This window comes from Bombus terrestris, chromosome 4, assembly GCF_910591885.1.
Source record: "Bombus terrestris chromosome 4, iyBomTerr1.2, whole genome shotgun sequence".
NCBI lineage: Eukaryota > Metazoa > Arthropoda > Insecta > Hymenoptera > Apidae > Bombus > Bombus terrestris.
In genome coordinates this window covers 13,547,362-13,567,026 of record NC_063272.1, presented here as the reverse complement: position 1 = coordinate 13,567,026, position 19,665 = coordinate 13,547,362, and the positions used below count along the sequence as shown (strand labels likewise).

Below are 19,665 nucleotides of genomic sequence, written 5' to 3'. Positions count from 1 at the left end.
CTCGATTACTAGAGGCTACGTGATTAAAGATTTAATATACGCTCACCTTAACCATCTCCAGGATCTCGGCGCATTTGATCCTAACGTTCTGGAAGGGGCAGTTCACGCTGAGCCTCAATATTACCGGTAGATGTAGCGTCACCAGGCTCAAGTACTTATTCGCCTGAGCTTGCCTCGGACCATCCAGAGCATTTCCCAGATTAAGCATCCTGCCAACGTCCCCAGGAGTGACGTCGGGACTCTCCAGCACCCTGCCGCTCTTCGAAGAGACATCTTCGTCCTGCGAGAGCGGTCTTTTGATTTGACCCGCGCTAAATTTCCGTTCTTCGTTCTTACGCAAGTACTCCTGCGGTAATTCGGCATGCGTGCATCGATGTCGGCAATCGTCCAAAGGTTCGTCTTGGTAAATTTCGAAATTCTTCAGTTTCGTATCCTCCGTACGATTATCGTCTTGTCTGTGATAAATTTCATTGGCGTTCTCGTTCTCGAACCCATCCAGAGTATTGAAAACTACTCCGTCGCGGTTCCTGATCGTCATCTCCGTCTCGTCGAAAGAGACGTCGTCCACGCTGTCATAACAGCGACGATCGCGCGGCAGAATGTCACCCTTCGGGCGGAAGTTCAAATTCCTGCGGTCGAAATTCGCGCCCAAGTTCTCGTCGAATTTCGGGCTCTTCCCGTAAATCCTGATGTCGGCATCCAACTCGTCATCCTCCAATTGCTTTTGTTTCGCGCCTTTCACCTTCACGTAGTTCTTCGTTCTTGGTCTATCCTCTAGACTTACTTCGTTCAACCTCTCGTTCGACGACGAGCCAAGGTATTTTCTCTCGCTCTCGCTGCTCGATCCGAATCGGGTCTCTGAATTATCCTTAAACCTTAGAAATCTGTCGTGAGGCTCGATCTTGAAACCCTTCCCCTCGTCGGACGAGGTCGAATGCCCGGACCTGTAACTCTCCACGTCACACCCGTATCTTCTCCTCTCGTTCGGCGTACCGTAGCCCGTTTCGTTCCCAAGTCGGCCGTCGACGCAATCGAACGAGCCCGATGGATATCTCTCGGAGCATTCGAGGCTGTTGTCCTCCAGGAAAGCGGGATTCTCCGTGACGCTCTGAGGGAAGAAACCCTCCGTCCTGAAGGAATCTTGAAGCAACGGCTGCTGCAGAGAGGGCTGGACATTCTGCGGAGCCGATTTGGTCGGGGAGCGCTCGATGTTCATGTCGTATCTTCGCGTGAAAGGTTATGAAGTTTCTATTAGCGCGCCACGAAGCTTAGATACAGCGGAGAAAAATTCGCGCGGAAGTGAATGGGTGAGCCTCGGGTGACTCGTGAGTTTTCTCTGGCCGTTTAATGAATCCTGACTCGTTATATTATATTGGATAATAAATCTTTCTTACCATGTAGACGTTCGAAACTTATGAACACGCTATGTACTATAATATTATCGTTTGATTTCTATTTTCCTAGAGCTGCCTCGAGTATAAGATTCTATTTAAAAGAACTGAATTATATTATATGTAATTCATACACTGTTTTATTACAGTATCTAAAATTTATGGACGACGTTATATCGTTCTATTTGATACGAAGATATATTATTACTGTATATCATAGGGAACACACGTACGTAGAAATCAGAGATATTCTGAATATCGACACGCAAAGTTTTATCGAGGCGTATCGCTGCAAAATACATATGTATATATGTAACATGCGGGCTCACCTTCCATCTTGGCTCTTGAACTTTCCCCCTACGTTCTCCGGATCCTCCATCTCACCGGTGTCGTCCCAGTGATTTGGACTACCAACCCCTCCAAGCCATCCCTCGACCGTGTTCCTAGCCGCCGCCAGGGCGATGTTTCTGGCAGTTTCATCTCTCGCACACAAAGGCGCTAAAAATCTGCTAACGATCTCGACCTCGTCGTCCTTTGTGGAGGTGCCGCTTCCCGAAGAACTGTTCGGATCTCTGTACATCTCGTCTTACTTTCTTTCGTCGATTCTACTCCTATATGTGTATATATATTTGTATATATATGTACTTCCCTCTGTCTACTCGAATTCTCTCGCTTTATACGCGGCTGTCGACGCACGTATCTCAGGCTATACCACGTATGCACGATATAGGTAAAAGTACGTTCGCCTTGATCCCGACGACAAATCAAAAGCGTTCGATATTTAATTTAATCTAATCTAATCTGCTTATGATACAAGCGTGAACCCGTCTAGCTTCCCTCAGATCACCGCCGTGTCCTTGTTCACTCTCGATATTATCCTCTTGTTACGAGCTTTCACGATAAAGACTGTGTAATAAAGCTGAAAACAAGAAAACTCGTTTTGTAACGAGCTTTGAAACGAGATTCGCGTAAGTTCGCCACACGAGCTCGTTGTTTAGAGTCTGACTGTTCCGTCCGAATCTCTTTTGCCTCGGTTACCAATCCGATCGATCCGTTTACGGTTAATCGATTATCAACCGTATTCCAGTTCTTTCGTAGAACCGACTACGGTTGAACAAAGGAAACGAAGAAACAAGGAAAAAAGAAAAAAGGGAAAAGAGTGGAAAGAAGTCGATGGAGAGACTCACTGTACTATCCTCGGGTAATTACGGTCGTTTCGTCGCGTTTCGCTGTGAGAATCGGCCGTAAAACTCGTTTCTCGAGGATTTTACTAGCGGTGCACCTCGGGAGTCGTTCCAGGGCGATAGAAAGTAGGCGGTGTCGACTGTCGAGCGATCGTGTGGCGATCTAGCACGATTGAGGTTCGTTTCCAGGGAAAAGAAAGAAAAAGAAAGCCGGGTGATCCTAGCGAGCGCACCTTCGAAAGGAAACGATCGATCGGGCGCCTTGTTTTTTGAGAAACCAAAACTTCCCAATTCGTTCCCAATCTTTTTTCTCCCTCGTTTTTCTCGTTCCACACGTGTGTCGCGGTTAGCTGAACGGCAACGATGTTACATTGTTCTTTACATCGTTGCAAACGATCTCTAGCCGTTGAAACGTCTTCGAAATTCCAATTGGAATGGACTGTCCTCGATTCCACCTCTGTTCACCGACGTAGTGACACTAATCCATTGGACGTCTGAAAAAAGATCAACGAAAATTACGTTACATTAACATAGTCTCTGCTGCACCAATTACGTAATTTGTTCTTCAAATCGCGTAGATCACGAGTGGCATAACTTGCTATTACATCGCGGATGTTCGTACTTTTAGGAAAAATTTCAACGCGCCAATATGCATAGAAGCCGCATAACGTGTAAATCGTTCAAACTACTCGTTATAATACTTAGAGCGCAAATTACCTTTATTTAATCGACCAATAAATCAATAATTCTTTATTTATGTTGCAACTTTTTAATCGTGTTTAGAATAACATAAATTGGTACAAACGCAGTGTAATTATTGGAAAGAAAAACGTTAATGTACAATATATGTCGCAATAATTAACGTAATTTAGTTTCGTCTCACAAGCAAACAACTCGGGAAAAAGATCATGGACCACGAGTGACCCACGAAACACAGAACGTGTTAATGGATATTTAAATAGGAACGGCAGAGAAGTTGAACAAAATGCAAATGAATCGGAACAACGAAAGCTTGCCGTTCCACTATTGATTTGACGGTGGCCGCTTATTGAATTTCAATTTACCCGACAGCTTAATCGTCATCGATCGACTTAATATCCATCGGAGGCAAAGGTAACGCGCTCGCAACGTAACCGAAAGCTAATAAGGAAGCACTTCTCCTCGCGGCCGCGGAGCTGCGAGTAGATTATCGTCGATCGAATCATTACGCAACGAACAATTGAAAGCCGCTAACCCTACCGAGAAGTACTAAACTTCAACCGCGTAATTAGCGTCGCATTGTATCGGTTAATTCCTGCTCGAATCGTTTGTTATCGTTTAGATCTCGATGCTACTCGTTCATCGTAGCTCTCGTTTCAACGCTACGAATCGATCGTCATTTAAACGTCGATTTGCATCGTCGTTGTAAATGTCGATGGAACATCGTTGTTGTAAACGTCGATCGATCCAACCATTCTGATCGTGACTTGGCCAACGTAAAAATTTCACGAAGCAAAACAGTTTCATAGACCTGCACGATTCAACTTGGGAATACTTGGAACAAACACTGCTATCGGACCATTTACGCAATTAGTCGATGTCAGGCTGCGCCAGTCTTCTCATTGATTGATCGACCCCCGCGAGAGAAGGTCTAGGTCAAGGCTACCGGGGTCAGGAAATAAGAGAGGTCGCGTGAACGCTGCAACTTGTCGAGAAGGGGAGAGAACGAGCCCACTGGTGTCGTGGAGAGGATAAAAAGGGGTGCATTCGCTGTTCTCGACGGAAGAAAGTCGACGTCGATTTCACCGCATTACAGCTGTGATTGGAACACGTCAATGTGGAGTAGCCCGATATCGGAAAAACGCTGATCCAACAATAAAACCTGTTCTCCTACCGTGTAGTAATCACCTGTCAGGTAATTTCTTTAATATCTAATAAAGATAATAGTTTGAACACACCCCTGGTAATCGGGAACGTGTATATTACTGCGTATTGTATATAATGTCAGGATGGATTGAAAATCCCAATAATTACGGGTCTCCGTTACAATGATTTATATAAAATACGTCGTGAAAAAGTAGCGTAGTAAGACGAAATGATTATAGCGTAAGGTCGAGGTATAGCTGTAGCTTGTCGTTAATCGATATACGGTGGATGAATAACAAATAAGAGAAAAAATAAAAGCAAAGAGGAGCGAAAGGATCAGTCGCAACATCTTAAGGATAATATAACGAAACAGGAAAAGATAGTATTTTAAAATTCACGAGTTACACGGCAAATTATATAGCGCGACTTAAATATCCAACCTCGAATAACTTTACTCTACCCTAAACATGTGTTCAAGCAACAAAATAGTAGTAGTTTCTAAGCAGATAAGATGCGTTCTACTTTGTACATTGCGTAAATCGCCGGGTTCTAGTCGCGGCATTAGCCGAGTAATAAAAAGCTCCCACAGCAAAGAATTCGATCCCACGCACCGAAATGCGCCGGTAACGCGCGTTTTCCTATTGCGTAAAGTGCGGAGAACGCCTGTGGCGGATCATTTCCCGGTACACGACTCGGTAATTCTGTCCCGCTGAAGTTGCCCCGCACAATGCCCATTTTTTCCTCTTTTTTTTTTCACTTCCTGGTCCTCTCCTTTCCGAGATCCACTCGAAAGCCTTTTCCCCCGGACCATCGATCGTTGGTACTCGATACGCCAAACAACAGCCGCGTTCATCGTTTCCGATTTTTAATATGCGCGCGTCCTTTCTCGATTCTCGGTAGGCCGATGCCATTTCGAGAGATCGTTCGCAGGACAAAACTCATGAGCAGAATTGCGTAACGAAAAATAGATCATAATACGGCTATAGTTTAAAAACCAAATGTAAAAACAATTTTCATGGCATGTGATCGACGGACGTCATACTTACCGAATTTTCAATAAACTTTCTTGCGAAAGATAAGAAATATGACTTATCGTATTCTTCCCGTGTAATCTCCGGGCATTTTATATCATTTTACATTTAACGAGTAAAAATCCAGCTGCAGCTCGACGTTCTTACGAGAGGAAAAAGAAGATCGATAATCAGGATATAAGAGAGTAAGAAGGAGTATAGTCACGCACGCACAATGTATGAGGTTTATCGGGCATGGAAACGAAAAAAGCAAGGAGAGAGAGAGAGAGAGAGAGAAAAGGAAAGCAGGGAAGAAAGGGCAGAAAACGGCGTTTCAGCATTTCTTCGCGGCGATCTCCAGAACGATCTAAATATTTATAATTCCCCAAAGCCTAACTCTACCCCGTTCGCACCGCTATGAATTATTAATGTCGTGCCGTGCTACCGTATGCCGGTGCACGTTGCTATGCATTTCTGATACGTGTACTTTGTCTTCGAGATATAAGGATGGTCAGGGCCTCGCGGATATAAGGGGCGATAAAATGATCGTCTCACGTGCCAGCGGCCATTAGAATTTAATGAAATCAGGATAAATCAAAACGATCGGGTTCGCCACGGGACTCGCGATTGAAATACATGCACCGTTTTGTCTACCGGCACCTGAGAGTTATTCGTGATGTAAGAGCCGAGTGCCGATGTCCAACTACCTCTTCTTTTTATTTTCGAAATGTTTTCATACCAAGACTCCAAGATAATATTTTTTATTAACCGTGCTTATTATCATCTTCGTCGCATGTAATTATCATGCACCATAAAGAATTATCGCGGATCACTGTGGCGGCTCGTCAAGACGCTCGCTTGGTGCATCGTGACGCAACGAAGAAAATGCAATTTCTCTGATCGCATATTTATAAACTGCCGCCCGGTATCACAGGTTTCGACATTCGATCACGTTGCGCTCGATCGTCCGTTTCAACCAGCACATCGCAGCTACGTATGCATCTGGCCTTCGATAATGCGATAAACAAAATTCACGGATTATTCGGCTGCATTAAAACGGATTGAAAAAGAAAGGAAAGAAGGATAAGAAAAAGAGATGGGATTTTGAGCAAATTATGGATCGCGTGATCCACCTTGACGCGTCGACGATCCTCGACACCGAAATGTATCGTGCAGTTGGATCGGACAGCAGGGGCCCTCGTCGGATTGTGGGAAAACATTATACATCGCTGGTCGCGGCGTTTCACGTGGAATATTCCTCGAACCAGGCCTCGTTGTTCAGGTAAATAAGTTACAGCGTAATGGGTTTCTCGTATTAACGAGACCCGTTTCGCTTCTCAAAACCAATAAGCGAACCAGCACACGGCGGCTGTATCCTGTCGATGTGCTATCTAATTTCCTTGTTACGTAATTCTATGTGGATTCTGGATAGAATCGTAGCATGTAGTAGCCTGAACACGGTCAAAGCAGCAGGGAGAGTCCTTTCCAGTGGTAATTTCTTGCGGTATAACAAACATGTATCCAACCGAGAGCAGCCGAAGCCGATTAACTGAAGCATCGCTAAATTTACGACAACCGAGCCGGTTTACGGCCGCTTGTGAAACCGAGATTAGAAGAAATCGTTATTATACATATACATATATGTATTATATGTATTATAGAAGTGGAACTGTGTTTCTAAAATCGCTCGATACATGTATTACTAATTCAGAGCCCGAGGCAGACTTCACCTGTGGATACCTGAACGAAACTAATCACAATATGTCCGACGGATCGATCCAGCCGATAATGGTTCACGACAAAAAGCTTGCTAAATGCGAGGCGTTGTTACGCTCGCTCGCCATCGTGCTTAACGCAAATTGCAAAACTGCCGAGTCGGCGTTACGACCTTGCGACACGCGAGACACCCGCGATAACACCCGGTTACCAACGCCAAACCGAGAATCACACTCACGACGAGCCCCTTTCCTCGCCAAATTAATCACTCTCGTTTCGATGATTCATAAATACACCATTAATCAAACGGCCTGAATGATCGTTATCGGATAATTCGATTACTGTGATGGAATTGATAAAATTGTAGATTAATATAAACGAATGTTGTCGTTCTTTGTGGATGATAATTGCGAGATAAAGTTTGATAGTTTCTTTCGCGATAAATATAATAACCGTATTAAAACATAGCTACGACGGTACACAGGTTCAATTTAATTAAACAAATTAAGTTTCATATAACTTAATTACGATACTTTAACTTTAACTTTAACTAACCAGTAGGCGATCTATGAGGTGTTGCGAACGACGTTATTGATCAAAGACGTTGAGTCAAACGAACCTTTCATCTTACCAGATTGCGCAATACAAATAAGTCTTTCTGAATATCACGGAACAACACCGCAGTTCGAATCGATCGAAATGTTCGTTCACATACGGCGCACAACATACCAACCATGCAACAATTATGATAATCAACGCGCATCGCGGGTCATTCAAGATGCCCCGAAACGTTGTACAGTAGTTGCAATATAACATAAAACTTGCTTACTACACCATTTGAAAATAACATGGCTGAAGTTACACGAAGATCAGGTATCGAGTAATTTCTATCAGTGGCTACAATGTTTCTCATTCGCGTTGTATCGTTGCTACATGCTACACAAGATTCTCATAATGAAGAGTCGATAAGAAACCTCGCAGCGGGATTCCTAATAATTTGCCTAACGATTTCACCCAACGTTTTCCTTTGCTAGATGCTTTCCACTATCGACGATCGGAGAAACTCGATAATTCATTGCTACTTCGATTACTCTCTGAGATTTTCACGAGAACGTAATGCTTGTGCGATTTGATGGATTTAACGTTAAGAACCGTACTTAATATCCGGGCTACCAGGCTCGTAATTTATCGTAAAAATTTCACAAATATACATACAGGAATTTAGAATCTTGCGGAATGTTTGTTACAGTATATGGCTTAGCTTGAATTATATATTTTTCCATACACCCTGCATTTGAATTCCTTTGACGCAACTTTTATACTTTTAGTGTTGAACCTCTCGTGAATAATTAAAACGTCGACTTTCACTTTGATCTTTTTGGTATAAGTTCTATACTCTAGAAACTGCTAGCTCTGATGTTAAGCTTATCATAAATTAAAACACTAACTTGCCTTTTGATCTTTTCGATACGAGCTTCATACTTCGATAATCGATAGCTCTGTTATTAATGTTATTATTAAAATAGTTGCAATGAAGTATGGCAAATTAAAACGCCAAACTCCATTTTCATTTCTTTCGTACAGACTTCATAGTTTTAATAGCCATAGTATTCAATGTCTTGTAAATTAAATACTAATGTCTCTGTGCGTAGCACACAGATATGGCAAACGAGGCAACGCGAACGAGACTGGAAATAATGTCCTTAATATAACCACCTATTCCCACTTTTCATTAACCTAAAATTACATCCGCGTCGCGATGCTGAACGTACGATATTCTTGCACGCGATACTTGTTGAACGTTATTCCCAAATCAGAGGGGGTGGTAAATTGAATTTTATGGATTTAACGCCATGTGGATGACCATGGGTGTTTCGAGCGTGTTCGTAGCAAATGCAACTGAAGTATACATATACCGAGTGTCGGTCGCACGGCACCGGCATAACAAGTAAGAGAAACGGGACCTAAAATAATGTACTTAATATCGCTGCCTTCCATTTCCCGGCTATACGCCCTCCATTCGGAACAGAACAGATGTACGGGATACTAATGGGCCGCGTACCATTGTAACGTATGCTTTCCAGGCTATGTATGCAACACTTGTTGAACATTAGTCTCATTCTGCTTGAGAATTTTGTAGACTCGACGTCGTTGATCCTCTTAAGTACGCCACAAATGTCGCATTGAATCTTTAAACTTTCGTAAAAGGGACAAAAATACTCCGAAACTTCTGATCGATATTTATACCTTGACAATGACAGAAATTTCTTGCAGAAAGCCCCTACGTTGCTGTTCCAATTAATCGTGTCACGATCGATGTATCAAAGTTTATATTAATAAACGACTTAATTATAATATATAATTATGAATTAAGTATAATAATGATTTCCATTATAAACGAGCCTGCAAATTAACAAAGACAGATGTCCAGGATTAGAAGTCTAATGAAAATCTCCAAGATGTCGAGACCTAATTTACAGTCTTTAACTTTTCACAAAACGAATTAGAATATTCGGAAATTTTACGGACCTCGTTTTCTTCTCTGATATACAGGATATACAACCTAGGTTAACCAAAGGCTACATCGTTAGATAAAGCAGTTTGACTAAGTTTGCTCTCTCTCTCTCTCTCTCTCTCTCTCTCTCTCTCTATCCGGAAGGCAAGGCCAGATCTCGTCTGGCGTTCGAAACATCGAGTAATCCGTGCAACGACATTGCTCCGTAACAATATGACATGCCGTGCTCCATTCCTTGCGTGCAACACTTGTTGAACGCTTCTCCTTTGAGTCGGCGGACGAAATTTCACGGATCGAACACGCCACTGACCGGTCTAACGTCGAGTCTGCATAACAGCTAGCGAGATAGGTAATAGTATAATACGCGGCGAGAGGGACGAGGCGGAAACAAGGCTACTTCGCTCGAGATAGTCACGTAGAAGGAGGCGGAATACGACCCTGATTGCCAAGGAGAAATCTGCAGCGTGATCTCGCACGAGCTACAACCGTGGAATAACGCGTGTCTTCGTTTCATGCCGCACGCGAGAAGAAGAAAAGGAGAACGACGAGACTCGAGTTCGAATATAAAAGTTGTTACATATTAAGAACGATCTTGATACATCCTTATCGGTGGATATATTCGTCGTTACCAACCAGCCGAAAGGAGCCGCCATTCGTTTGCTTAATCCACTCGTTCGCAATAAAGAGATCACCTGAGCAACGAGAATAGGATATTCCTCAAGTAGCAGTCGCTTTACACGGCGAGTCTCCGCGTTATCATAGAACTAACGCTGTCGCAGATAAACCTGAGAAAATATTTGCTTACGAAACTAACGAACCCTTTGTCGAAATGAGCGTAGCTAAGAGAACATGGTTACGCCATTGTTGTCCCAAGGAAAGATTACTTTACCGATCCGTTCTTTGTGCAAGGTTGTAGCTAGTTTACGAAGTCAGCCAGCTAACGCTGCGACAATGTGGGTTGCGGATTAAAAAAGGAATATAAAAAACAGGAAGAAACCTTGCTGCTGGTAATGCTGATGGTTTACGCGTATTCAAAAGGAGTACCGAAACGTTTAAACCCGATTAATACGATTTTACACGGCTCGAAACACGAGCAAAGTTCCGAAGGAATAAAAGAAGGCGTTAAGTGGAACGCTTGCACGATCAGCAAGAATATACTGCGGATCTCGATAAACACGCTGCACGTTCCAATAAAAACGAAACCATTCGAAACGAAATTACAGGCATCTGGCTGTGGCCATTGATGGACGGGCAAATGGATTCGAAATAAATTCACCGATCCAACGCGGGCTACGTCATTTAATTATAGATAATTATTCGTGACAGCGGTACCGACGCGTCTCAACCGGCCTGGTTATATAACATTCGTAAATCGTGCCAGAACTGGCCGCGATCTTACGACTCGCGAACGTCACTGACCAGTAAGTGGGCGAATAGAGTCATAACACGTACGGTCGAGCTGGCGAACGTGCACGGGGACGAAGGTTTAGTCACGCATTCGACCGGGCTATCGGATCCGTATGGAATCCTTGCCTCGCACACAGGAACACCTGGCCGTAAGCGTCACGGTTAATTTGCACTTTCTATGAATTTTAATCAGCCTGTGAGCAGAGAAGGATCCGGAGACAATGGCACGTAGGGACCGGCTACGATTATCGACCGTATGGGTTCCGATGTTCGACCGTGTATCTCGTCCAACGCCGCGACCCCAAGGAACAATCCTAAACCACAAACCCAATGAACAGTCCTTATATTCCTTATAAGCAAAAAACTCAAAGTCCTCTTTGGTTTACAGATTACGACTACAAGGTTACATTTTCGTTTCACCTAACAACAAAGAGAGCAATGGGAAGGAAGAAACGGCGGAGATCACGGGAGAGAGGGAAAGGAACGCGCCTAATGATCGCGTGTTCCGCACAGGTGATCGCGAGGTCAAACGTTGCTTCTCCAAAGTCCGATAACCACCGACTGCGAACGAAATGATTAACGATAGCCTGAGAAAACCAGACGTAGAACCAAAGAGGAGAAAAAGAACGATGCGAGGGAAGAAAGGTGTGCCATATGGAATTCGGTATATAGCAACGGTAAAATCTGCGATGGAATTAATAGAAATCGGAGAGTGTTATGGCACCTCAGGCGCGGACAATCTGCACTTGAAATCTACACAGCGAACGACGAAGACTAGAAGCGAAGAGGAATAACATTTGCCGGCAGCAAACCGTGTAAACAGCAGTTCCTTTTTCGTGTTGGTGCAGTAACGTTGCTAAAAAAGAAAATGGCACAATGACCTGGGACACGCGGTGTTACACGCGGGTCACCTACGCGAAAGCGAACGAACAAGCGAGCGAGCAAAGACGATGCGGAACGTTTGGTGCATGGTGCAACTCGCGTACCACGCGGGCATGCACGCGTGCATATCAATTCCGCGGGCGCGGAGGAGTCGCCAAGATCTCATGTAAATCATCGGGACAAGATGGCTCCTCCCTATTTTCTTGGCGCAATGTGCACGCAACGACGGAGCGGTAATGCTCGAAGCATGTTTGAAAAGCGAAAACGTGGTTCATCGGAGGACCAGAGATCGAGCAAAGAGGAGAGACGGAAGGAGAGAAAGAGAGTGGAGAAGTGTCGAGTGTTACACGCGTGAATAGTGCGTTTCGTTGTATAATGCGCGCGAGGAACACACCGAGCCGATGCACTCGCGCAACGGTCGACCAAACCGAAGTCTATTTCATCGTAAATCATGACGAGCAACTATTTACTTATCGTAGAATCGTAAATAACGAGACAAAAAGACACGCTGCATACCGGCAAAAATTCACTTTACAATGCTAATGAAATTCTAAAAAGTTCTGTACAAAGGATATAATAAGTTCATAAAAATTTATTATGGTAAGTGTTCAAATTGTTTCGCGAGTCATCGTACATAAGATAAAAAAGCAGACTTTTGATTTGACGTTATTATCTCTAAAGCACTTTTTGAAAGAAATTTCTATTTTTCTTCGTGCAGCGCCACTTAAGAGAGGTAGTCCATTACTTTTATTGCCCGACCATCTGTGCGTTACCTGAATTACCGTAAACTATTTGTCCTCGTTCGCGACACAACACCGGTATTTTCCCGAAACAGAATTATTTTCCTCTCTAATCTCCTCGGATTAGCCCGGAAAGTATCCCGGTTAAAAGAAACTCACCTATTTCACTCTCAACGATCAAGGAACACCAAGAATCGACTGCAATTCGTAATCAACCCGATGAATGATCGAATTACCGGGATGTTCGACGAGCCTGCATCCAAGCATCAAGAGGAACCACCGAGAGTAGACCAACTGTCTGTCGATGTCTAATTACGCACTGATTTTGTCCCTTCTCATTTTCGTTCGGTCTTCACAACGTTAAGTAACTGACGGTCCTGCGGGACGAACCTGCGCAACTTTCGTGGTAGACAGAGAGGATGAAACCGCATCGAAAGCCTCCCCTGCCTAAGCTTCGGCCAGACTCCTCGAGACACCCCTTTTTCGCCTAGCTAAGTCAAATCGACCGAACGTGCTCATCGGCCCCTGTAATCGAGACGCGAATCTTTCTATCCCCGCGCATGTAAAACGTGTGTGTACGTTGCAAAGCGGCCTGGTAAACGCAAACTACACAGGGTGTTAAAATATCAATCTCTCGACGTTTTAAATTACACGCGAGAGAGATCTCGAACGCACGTGTTGCACGGGGACCGGTATCGTTAGACTGTGAATCAACGACGGAAAGAAACGAGCGCAGGCCGTAGTTCTGTAGCCAGTTACGATGACTAGGGAGAACGAGGGAAAAATGTAAACGGAAGAAGCGAGCTAAAAGTGCAAATAAGTAAACCGCTAACGACTCTGCCTAGTCGCTTCTCTCGGCAGATTTGCAAGACGTATTTGCAGACTCCACCTTAAACCGAGCCACATGGCTACGCGTATACTTTCTAATTATATAGTATCTTCCCGCCATCAGCTGTGCTCGTTGGCTGACCGAGAAACTCGCCGGGATAAAAAAGAAGGCGGGGGCAAAGTCGAAGAAAACTCGGCACTCAACGGATAGCTCTCGACGAAAAGGTGGGAGATGCGCAACCATTATAAACCTGCGACACGTTGCGCGATTCGCGCTATTGCAAAACGAGAAAATAGAGGGGTCAATGCGCGCGATCGCGGCGTTATCCTCGGAGAGGAAAAAGAGGATTTCAAGCGCGATCTTTCGACCATGGTCAGAGGAGCGCAAAAAAGAAACTCGTAAGAAGAGTTAACATCCCGTACGGTTTCGAAATGATAAATAAAACGAACGAACAAAATTTAAAATAAGAAAGCGTGCTGCATAGTGCGCAAAGGGGATATAATAACGCGAAAGTTAGTACGCGCGGCCCCGAAGAAAACAAACGATCGGTGATATGTTTGCAAAAAGGGTGCTAGGTAACAGTGTGTGATACCACCGTGTAGAGTACGATACAGAGGTTGGCCGTGCAACAACCTCGTAGTTCACCGACTACGCCTGCAGCTTCTGTACGCCACGCGAACATACACCATCCACTTTCCTATTTTGCGTTCAGTAGCGACCGCTTCATTTCGATAACGGTAACGCAGCTCGATCGTTCTGCCAATTTTGTTGCCAATTCAACCGGACCGATCGTAAAGACGATCAAAGTTGAAGGCACAGTAAATTAGCTACGAAGCGATCAGACGGTCAGGCCGACTTTTTCTACTTCCGCGCTCTCCGGAATATGACTCACCTTCTAGTCTCGTTCGGATTAGACAAGTCGCTTTCGAATTCAAGACGTTTGAGTTCAATAACTCTACTTCAAGTTTCTGTACATATAAGTCAAGTTGCTTTAAAGTCGTTTCAATGTAAATGAAATACTTCAACTTCGTTTAAGGCTTTAGAAATTAAGTATTCCAAAACAACCGAAAGAACAGTTTGTAAAACGGTTTCAGATAACTCGAAGTCGAATGACTTGACTAATAAAAACGAGCTTATGACGAAGATGAAAACTCGCAACTCTAAGCAAATAACAGGTTCGTATTCCGTACATAACAAAACGATAGATTCGCTACTATAGTAATTTCAAGACGCTTCAATTCAGACAACTTGATTAATTTGAACGGAGCGTTAGAAATTCTTACAAACAATCTTGTTTCCCGATATATACATCAAAGTTTGGGAAACGTCGAGTAAAACTTGAGGCACACGAGTAACGTGCTCTAATAGGTTAAAGCACGAAGCAATTACTCAAGCTACAGCATCGAAAACAAGCAGTCATCTTTCGAAACGTCTTTCGAGACTAGACGCCTACGTTAAAAACCACTTGCAGAACAAACTCCATCCAAGTTGTAGCGAACGAAGGAAGTACATGTTATACGAGTATCAAGAAGTAACAGGATGGTTATTCGCAAAACGGTCCCGTTGCTAATGGATAGACGCGTCCGAGCAGAAGGTCAGTTTGGCGTTAGTAAAGGGTCAGCCATATAAAAACGTAGATCGACTCGAGCTTTCGAAGAGAACAGGTTTTTCACAGTTCACCACTTCTTCGCTCGTGTAACATCGCTCCCGTTCCGCGCATAATACTCGCATAGAAACCTGCGGTGCACCTATTCTCGCCGCGGACCCGTGAGAAAGGACACGGAAGATCGACGATCGCTTGTAAACATCGAGAAGAGTTGCGGAAATTTTCGCACGACCCTGATATTTTACGAGCCGACTGTGCACGTGATCCGTACCGCGCCCACGTACCATCCATACGTACGATTCTTTTTTCTTTAACCGTTGTTCCGTTTCTATACGTCGAGCTCGCGAATTCTACGCTAGAGAGAAACCTGTACGCTAATATAGGGTGTTCCAGTTTTTTCCGACTGAAATTTGTCGCGACATTTTAGGAGTATAAACGAGAAAGGAATATTACACGGACGTAGGTCGTTTAAGGTTTTATCAAGAAATTGTAGGAAAAGTAAAACCTTAGTCTTCATTATTGCGATGAGTTAATACGCAGAATCCATTGATCATTTGAGATGAAGTTGAATCCATCTTCGTCGAATAATAAATATTATTTCTTACCACTATCAATCTTCTGTCGATGAACGTCTAACTAATGATTAGTAATTACGTCGATTGTGAGCCTATCAAAGGATTTTATCATAGCATAAAAACTACAGCTTTGTTAACACGTCCTTTATTTTTATATTACAATATTAATGTATTACAACTTGGTAATGAAGCTTCGAATCTGCTATCTTCATATCATAATATTTTTATATCATTCGTACCTATAAAGTACAGTTTGACTAGAAAAAGTCTGAAACACCCTATATTCGTTGAACATAGAAAAAAAAGGTGCTGCAGCAGCAGCAGAAGAGCAGCGAAGTTGAACGAAGTTTAACTTCGTTAAAGGCTTAGAGGGAAACTTTGAGCGACGGTATTTTCAGGCTGTCGCGAGCACGAATAGGGTAACAAGCCCTATTCCAAGTTCTTGCCACGGCTAAACGTGTCGTGGCAAGATTGCGTACCAACCAGCAACGATTCGAATCTCGCAAAAGTCGCGGCGTAAGTTCACGACGCTTGGTACATACGCGTCTAGTAATCAGAAACTCGCGTGCTCGACTTTGTGTACGCGGTCAACGTCTCGAACGTCATAAATTATATCATGACCCTGCGGTAGTTCGTGATCAAGATGATCTATAGGTACTAGAATATTCACATGGGGATAGGTCATGAGCGTAGACGGAAGAAGAGGAACGAGGAAATATTCCAGTTGTTTACGAGATGGTTTCTCCGCGGAAGAAGAGGAACGAGGAAATATTCTAGCTGTTTACGAGATGGTTTCTCCACAGTTGATCTAGGATAGATTCAACTTAGCTAAATCCCGTAGTTGGAGTATCGCCAGAGAGCAGAGAGAGAGAGAGAGAGAGAGAGCACTTAAGAGCGCAATCTCTTCATCTAAATGAACCCGTGGCACGAAAATTACCCATTGTAACTGAGGCTATTTTTCTTGCACTTCAAAAGCCCGCGTACCTATAGTAGAAAGAAATTCACACGAGCTCTTGTATGATCGCGATCTTCATACAATAGTTCATAAAAATATTCCAACATTTGTAGAAACCTTTTATGAATATATTATGCGTTTACGAAACATTTTCCGATTTAATTAACATTGTAATGAGACTCGACTATCACTTTGAAGCTACAAAACATTTAGTGAAAATATCCTTAATACACTATACATAAAATAGCTATTACGGTAGAGTTTCCTACGTCCGAATACTTTCGTGAGCCCACTGTATGTGTACGCGAGTGTGTATCCTGAATTTTAGAAAAAGGAAGAAAAAAGAGAAGAACGTGTATTTGAGCGAACAATAATATACCGCTGCGCAAAGAGAAGCCGGCGTCGTATACGAGGAATTAAACAATCGACCGATTGTTATCGGGCGTGACGTCTAATAAATATGCAACGGGAATGCATCTACCCGGCGGTCTGTAAAACAAAAAACATCGGAGGTAGCCCGGAAATCGTTTAATGGCGCCGGCAGCTCGGACACGCCGGCAGCCTCCGAAAATTTCTACCTTGCGAGCATGCGATTTAAAGCGAGTCTAATTTTAAAGCAAACAAAGAGTTAACATTTATTACGGCCGCTCCTCTCTGCCATCAACCAGTTCAATTGGCTACAATTGTAAACTCATTATGACGAGGCAGACTAAACAGAAAAATATGGAAAAACGTCAATGTCAAGGCTTGTGCGATCTTTCCTAGTTTTCCTGTCTCTTTTTTCGTTTTTTGCTCGTTAAAACGAGAAACAACGAGCGGACAGCGTTTCTTTTAACGACCTTTCCATGCGCATACGTAGAGAACGCGTGATTAAAAAGATGTGCGAGTTTTGGAAAAGGTACGCGCCGCTCGATTCTCTCTTTCCCTCGTCGTTCCTACTAATTTAAATCTCGGCATCGTTATCCAAGAACATCGTTACCCAATTATACTTATACGGTAAATGACAAAGTGATGGTCGTTTTTCGGATGAAGTCACCGATGTCATCTCAAGGTCGGCCTTTTTTACACGCTAATAAAACCTACATGACGATGCAATTTTTCAAGTAACCGATAATATTTTTCTTCCTTATTTCGTTTTTTATTTTTGCGTAACATGTTGACCATCATGAGTAATCGTTATTCGTGATCGATATTGGATTTGCCAGAGACGCCGTATGATGAAACATTTGAATTACATAAACGCTGTTGTGCGTTCGTTCTATGTATAAAACAAGGCCCTGTAATTAAAAAAGAATTCTTGTCGCAGCCCACGCGTTAAGTAATATAAACTGGAACAAATAAAAAAGTTGAACGCACGACAATAAAGGGGCGCGTATCAGATAACAATTTTTAATCCACCCTAGGCCTCAGTTAGGTAATTTCGCGAGCCTCGATTTAACCGGGCTACCTCGGTCCCGATTAAGCCAGTCAATCGAGACCCCGCTGTAATTCGTATCCACGTGTTTCCAGCAAGAGAGGGGAGAGAATGAAATGACCCGAACGACCGGCGAAGGTCCTCCGACTTTCCGAAGCACCGAACGGAACGCGTTTTCGCGTTCAAAGACGCGAGACCGATCGTCGTTCGAACGGAACGAAATTTCCAAGGGACGGATGAGACAGGAATCGGAAACGACGAGCAAACCGAGCTCCCGACTAGCGAAAAATAGTCTTTCCAGGCAACTCGAACGAAACGAATTCGAATGGAACGGGCGTGTTATTCGTATTTCAAGCGAAAATAATCGGTTCAACCATCGCGATATCCTGCCGTATGCATTGTCAATGTTCTACGGTCATGCCGCGTTAACTGACCATCAGTACTACGAGAATTTTATCCGGCCAATTGTAGAAGATGTAATTCTAAGTAAATAGGAAAACCTGACGCATTTACGACCATTTATTTTACACATAATACTGTCAAATAAATTTCATAAACCACCCGTCAAACAAAACTGTTTTACTTTAAGAAATGCGTAGAAGGATAACAAGTATCGCGTATCTATTTAAATTTTGCAGTTATATCTCAGAGAGTATTAAACGCGAGAAACAGTAATTGCTTCAACAAATTTCATTAATTAAGCATACGATCTTTTTTTCCTATCTTTTGCTATTTACAAGAATAGTATTATACCTTATACATACGTAACGCTAATGGTTAGTTCCAAGAAGTGATGGGGATATAAACGGGCAGTTAACGAAGCAAAATACTAGTCGGCTAACGTAACACTGTTATACCTGTCCGTTGATCAAGTTCAACGACCGTAAATTTTATTTACGAAAATCCAAGTACCTCGTAGCCTAACTCCTATAGTCGAGTGAGTGTAGACCCGATCTCCACTTGACATGACTTTAACGCGCGTATCGACGAGCCACCGGGGACCGTATAAAGGGACCGTGATTTGCTTAAGCAAACCTAACGGGTCTGACTCTAGATACGAGTCAATAAAAAGAAACATACTTGCGCGATATCGATCGAGCGAATTCCATTTGATCGATTCGTACGCTAGATCTTTTGTAAGATCCACAGATTCTTAGCCTCGTTATCGGCATTACTCGTTATCTTGCCGCGATGCTTCTACTTCGAGCTTTATGTAATTTCATCATACTATAAGTCCCGAAATTGTATAGCATTGTAATTTATTTACATTTTTGCCTAGTTTAGGATATCATCCTTTTTCAATAAGTCACAAGATTTTTAGCAGTTAATTTAATTTTATCAGTCGTATCGTTATTAATAAATGCGAGTGAATAAATTCTACGAGTTGATTTTCAGTTCCAATGCTACCTCCAGGCAGTATTTTTTCTGTGTATGTTTCTAAGTTTTATGTGCACTAAAGGTTTAGGTACACCAAAGCTCCAAAACTCATTAAATAAATAAATAAATTCAATATCGTTATATAAAAAAGTATTCACAACTAACCGAAGGCTCACGATCCGATCGAAGGATAAATGAAAGTGGTCCCGAAGCTACCTA

General features: G+C 43.1%; 1 protein-coding gene and 1 long non-coding RNA gene across 3 annotated transcripts in view; one reads left to right on the top strand and one right to left on the bottom strand.

Moving 5' to 3' along the window:
- Positions 1-19,665, bottom strand: part of LOC100646339 (sestrin homolog) — a 146,642-nt gene that overhangs the window by 122,243 nt on the left and 4,734 nt on the right. For both annotated transcript variants that reach the window (XM_003394907.4, XM_012307931.3), the window contains exons 2-4: positions 2,809-3,069; positions 1,721-2,310; positions 47-1,223 (exon numbers count right to left, since the gene is read on the bottom strand). In XM_003394907.4, the coding sequence (XP_003394955.1) occupies positions 47-1,223; positions 1,721-1,971 (1,428 nt within the window). In that variant the 5' untranslated portion in view covers positions 1,972-2,310; positions 2,809-3,069. The remainder of the gene's footprint in view (positions 1-46; positions 1,224-1,720; positions 2,311-2,808; positions 3,070-19,665) is intronic.
- On the top strand, positions 3,076-18,277 carry LOC125384818. Its single transcript, XR_007223616.1, has 2 exons — positions 3,076-4,469; positions 11,457-18,277. It is a non-coding gene; the product is annotated as an uncharacterized LOC125384818 (long non-coding RNA).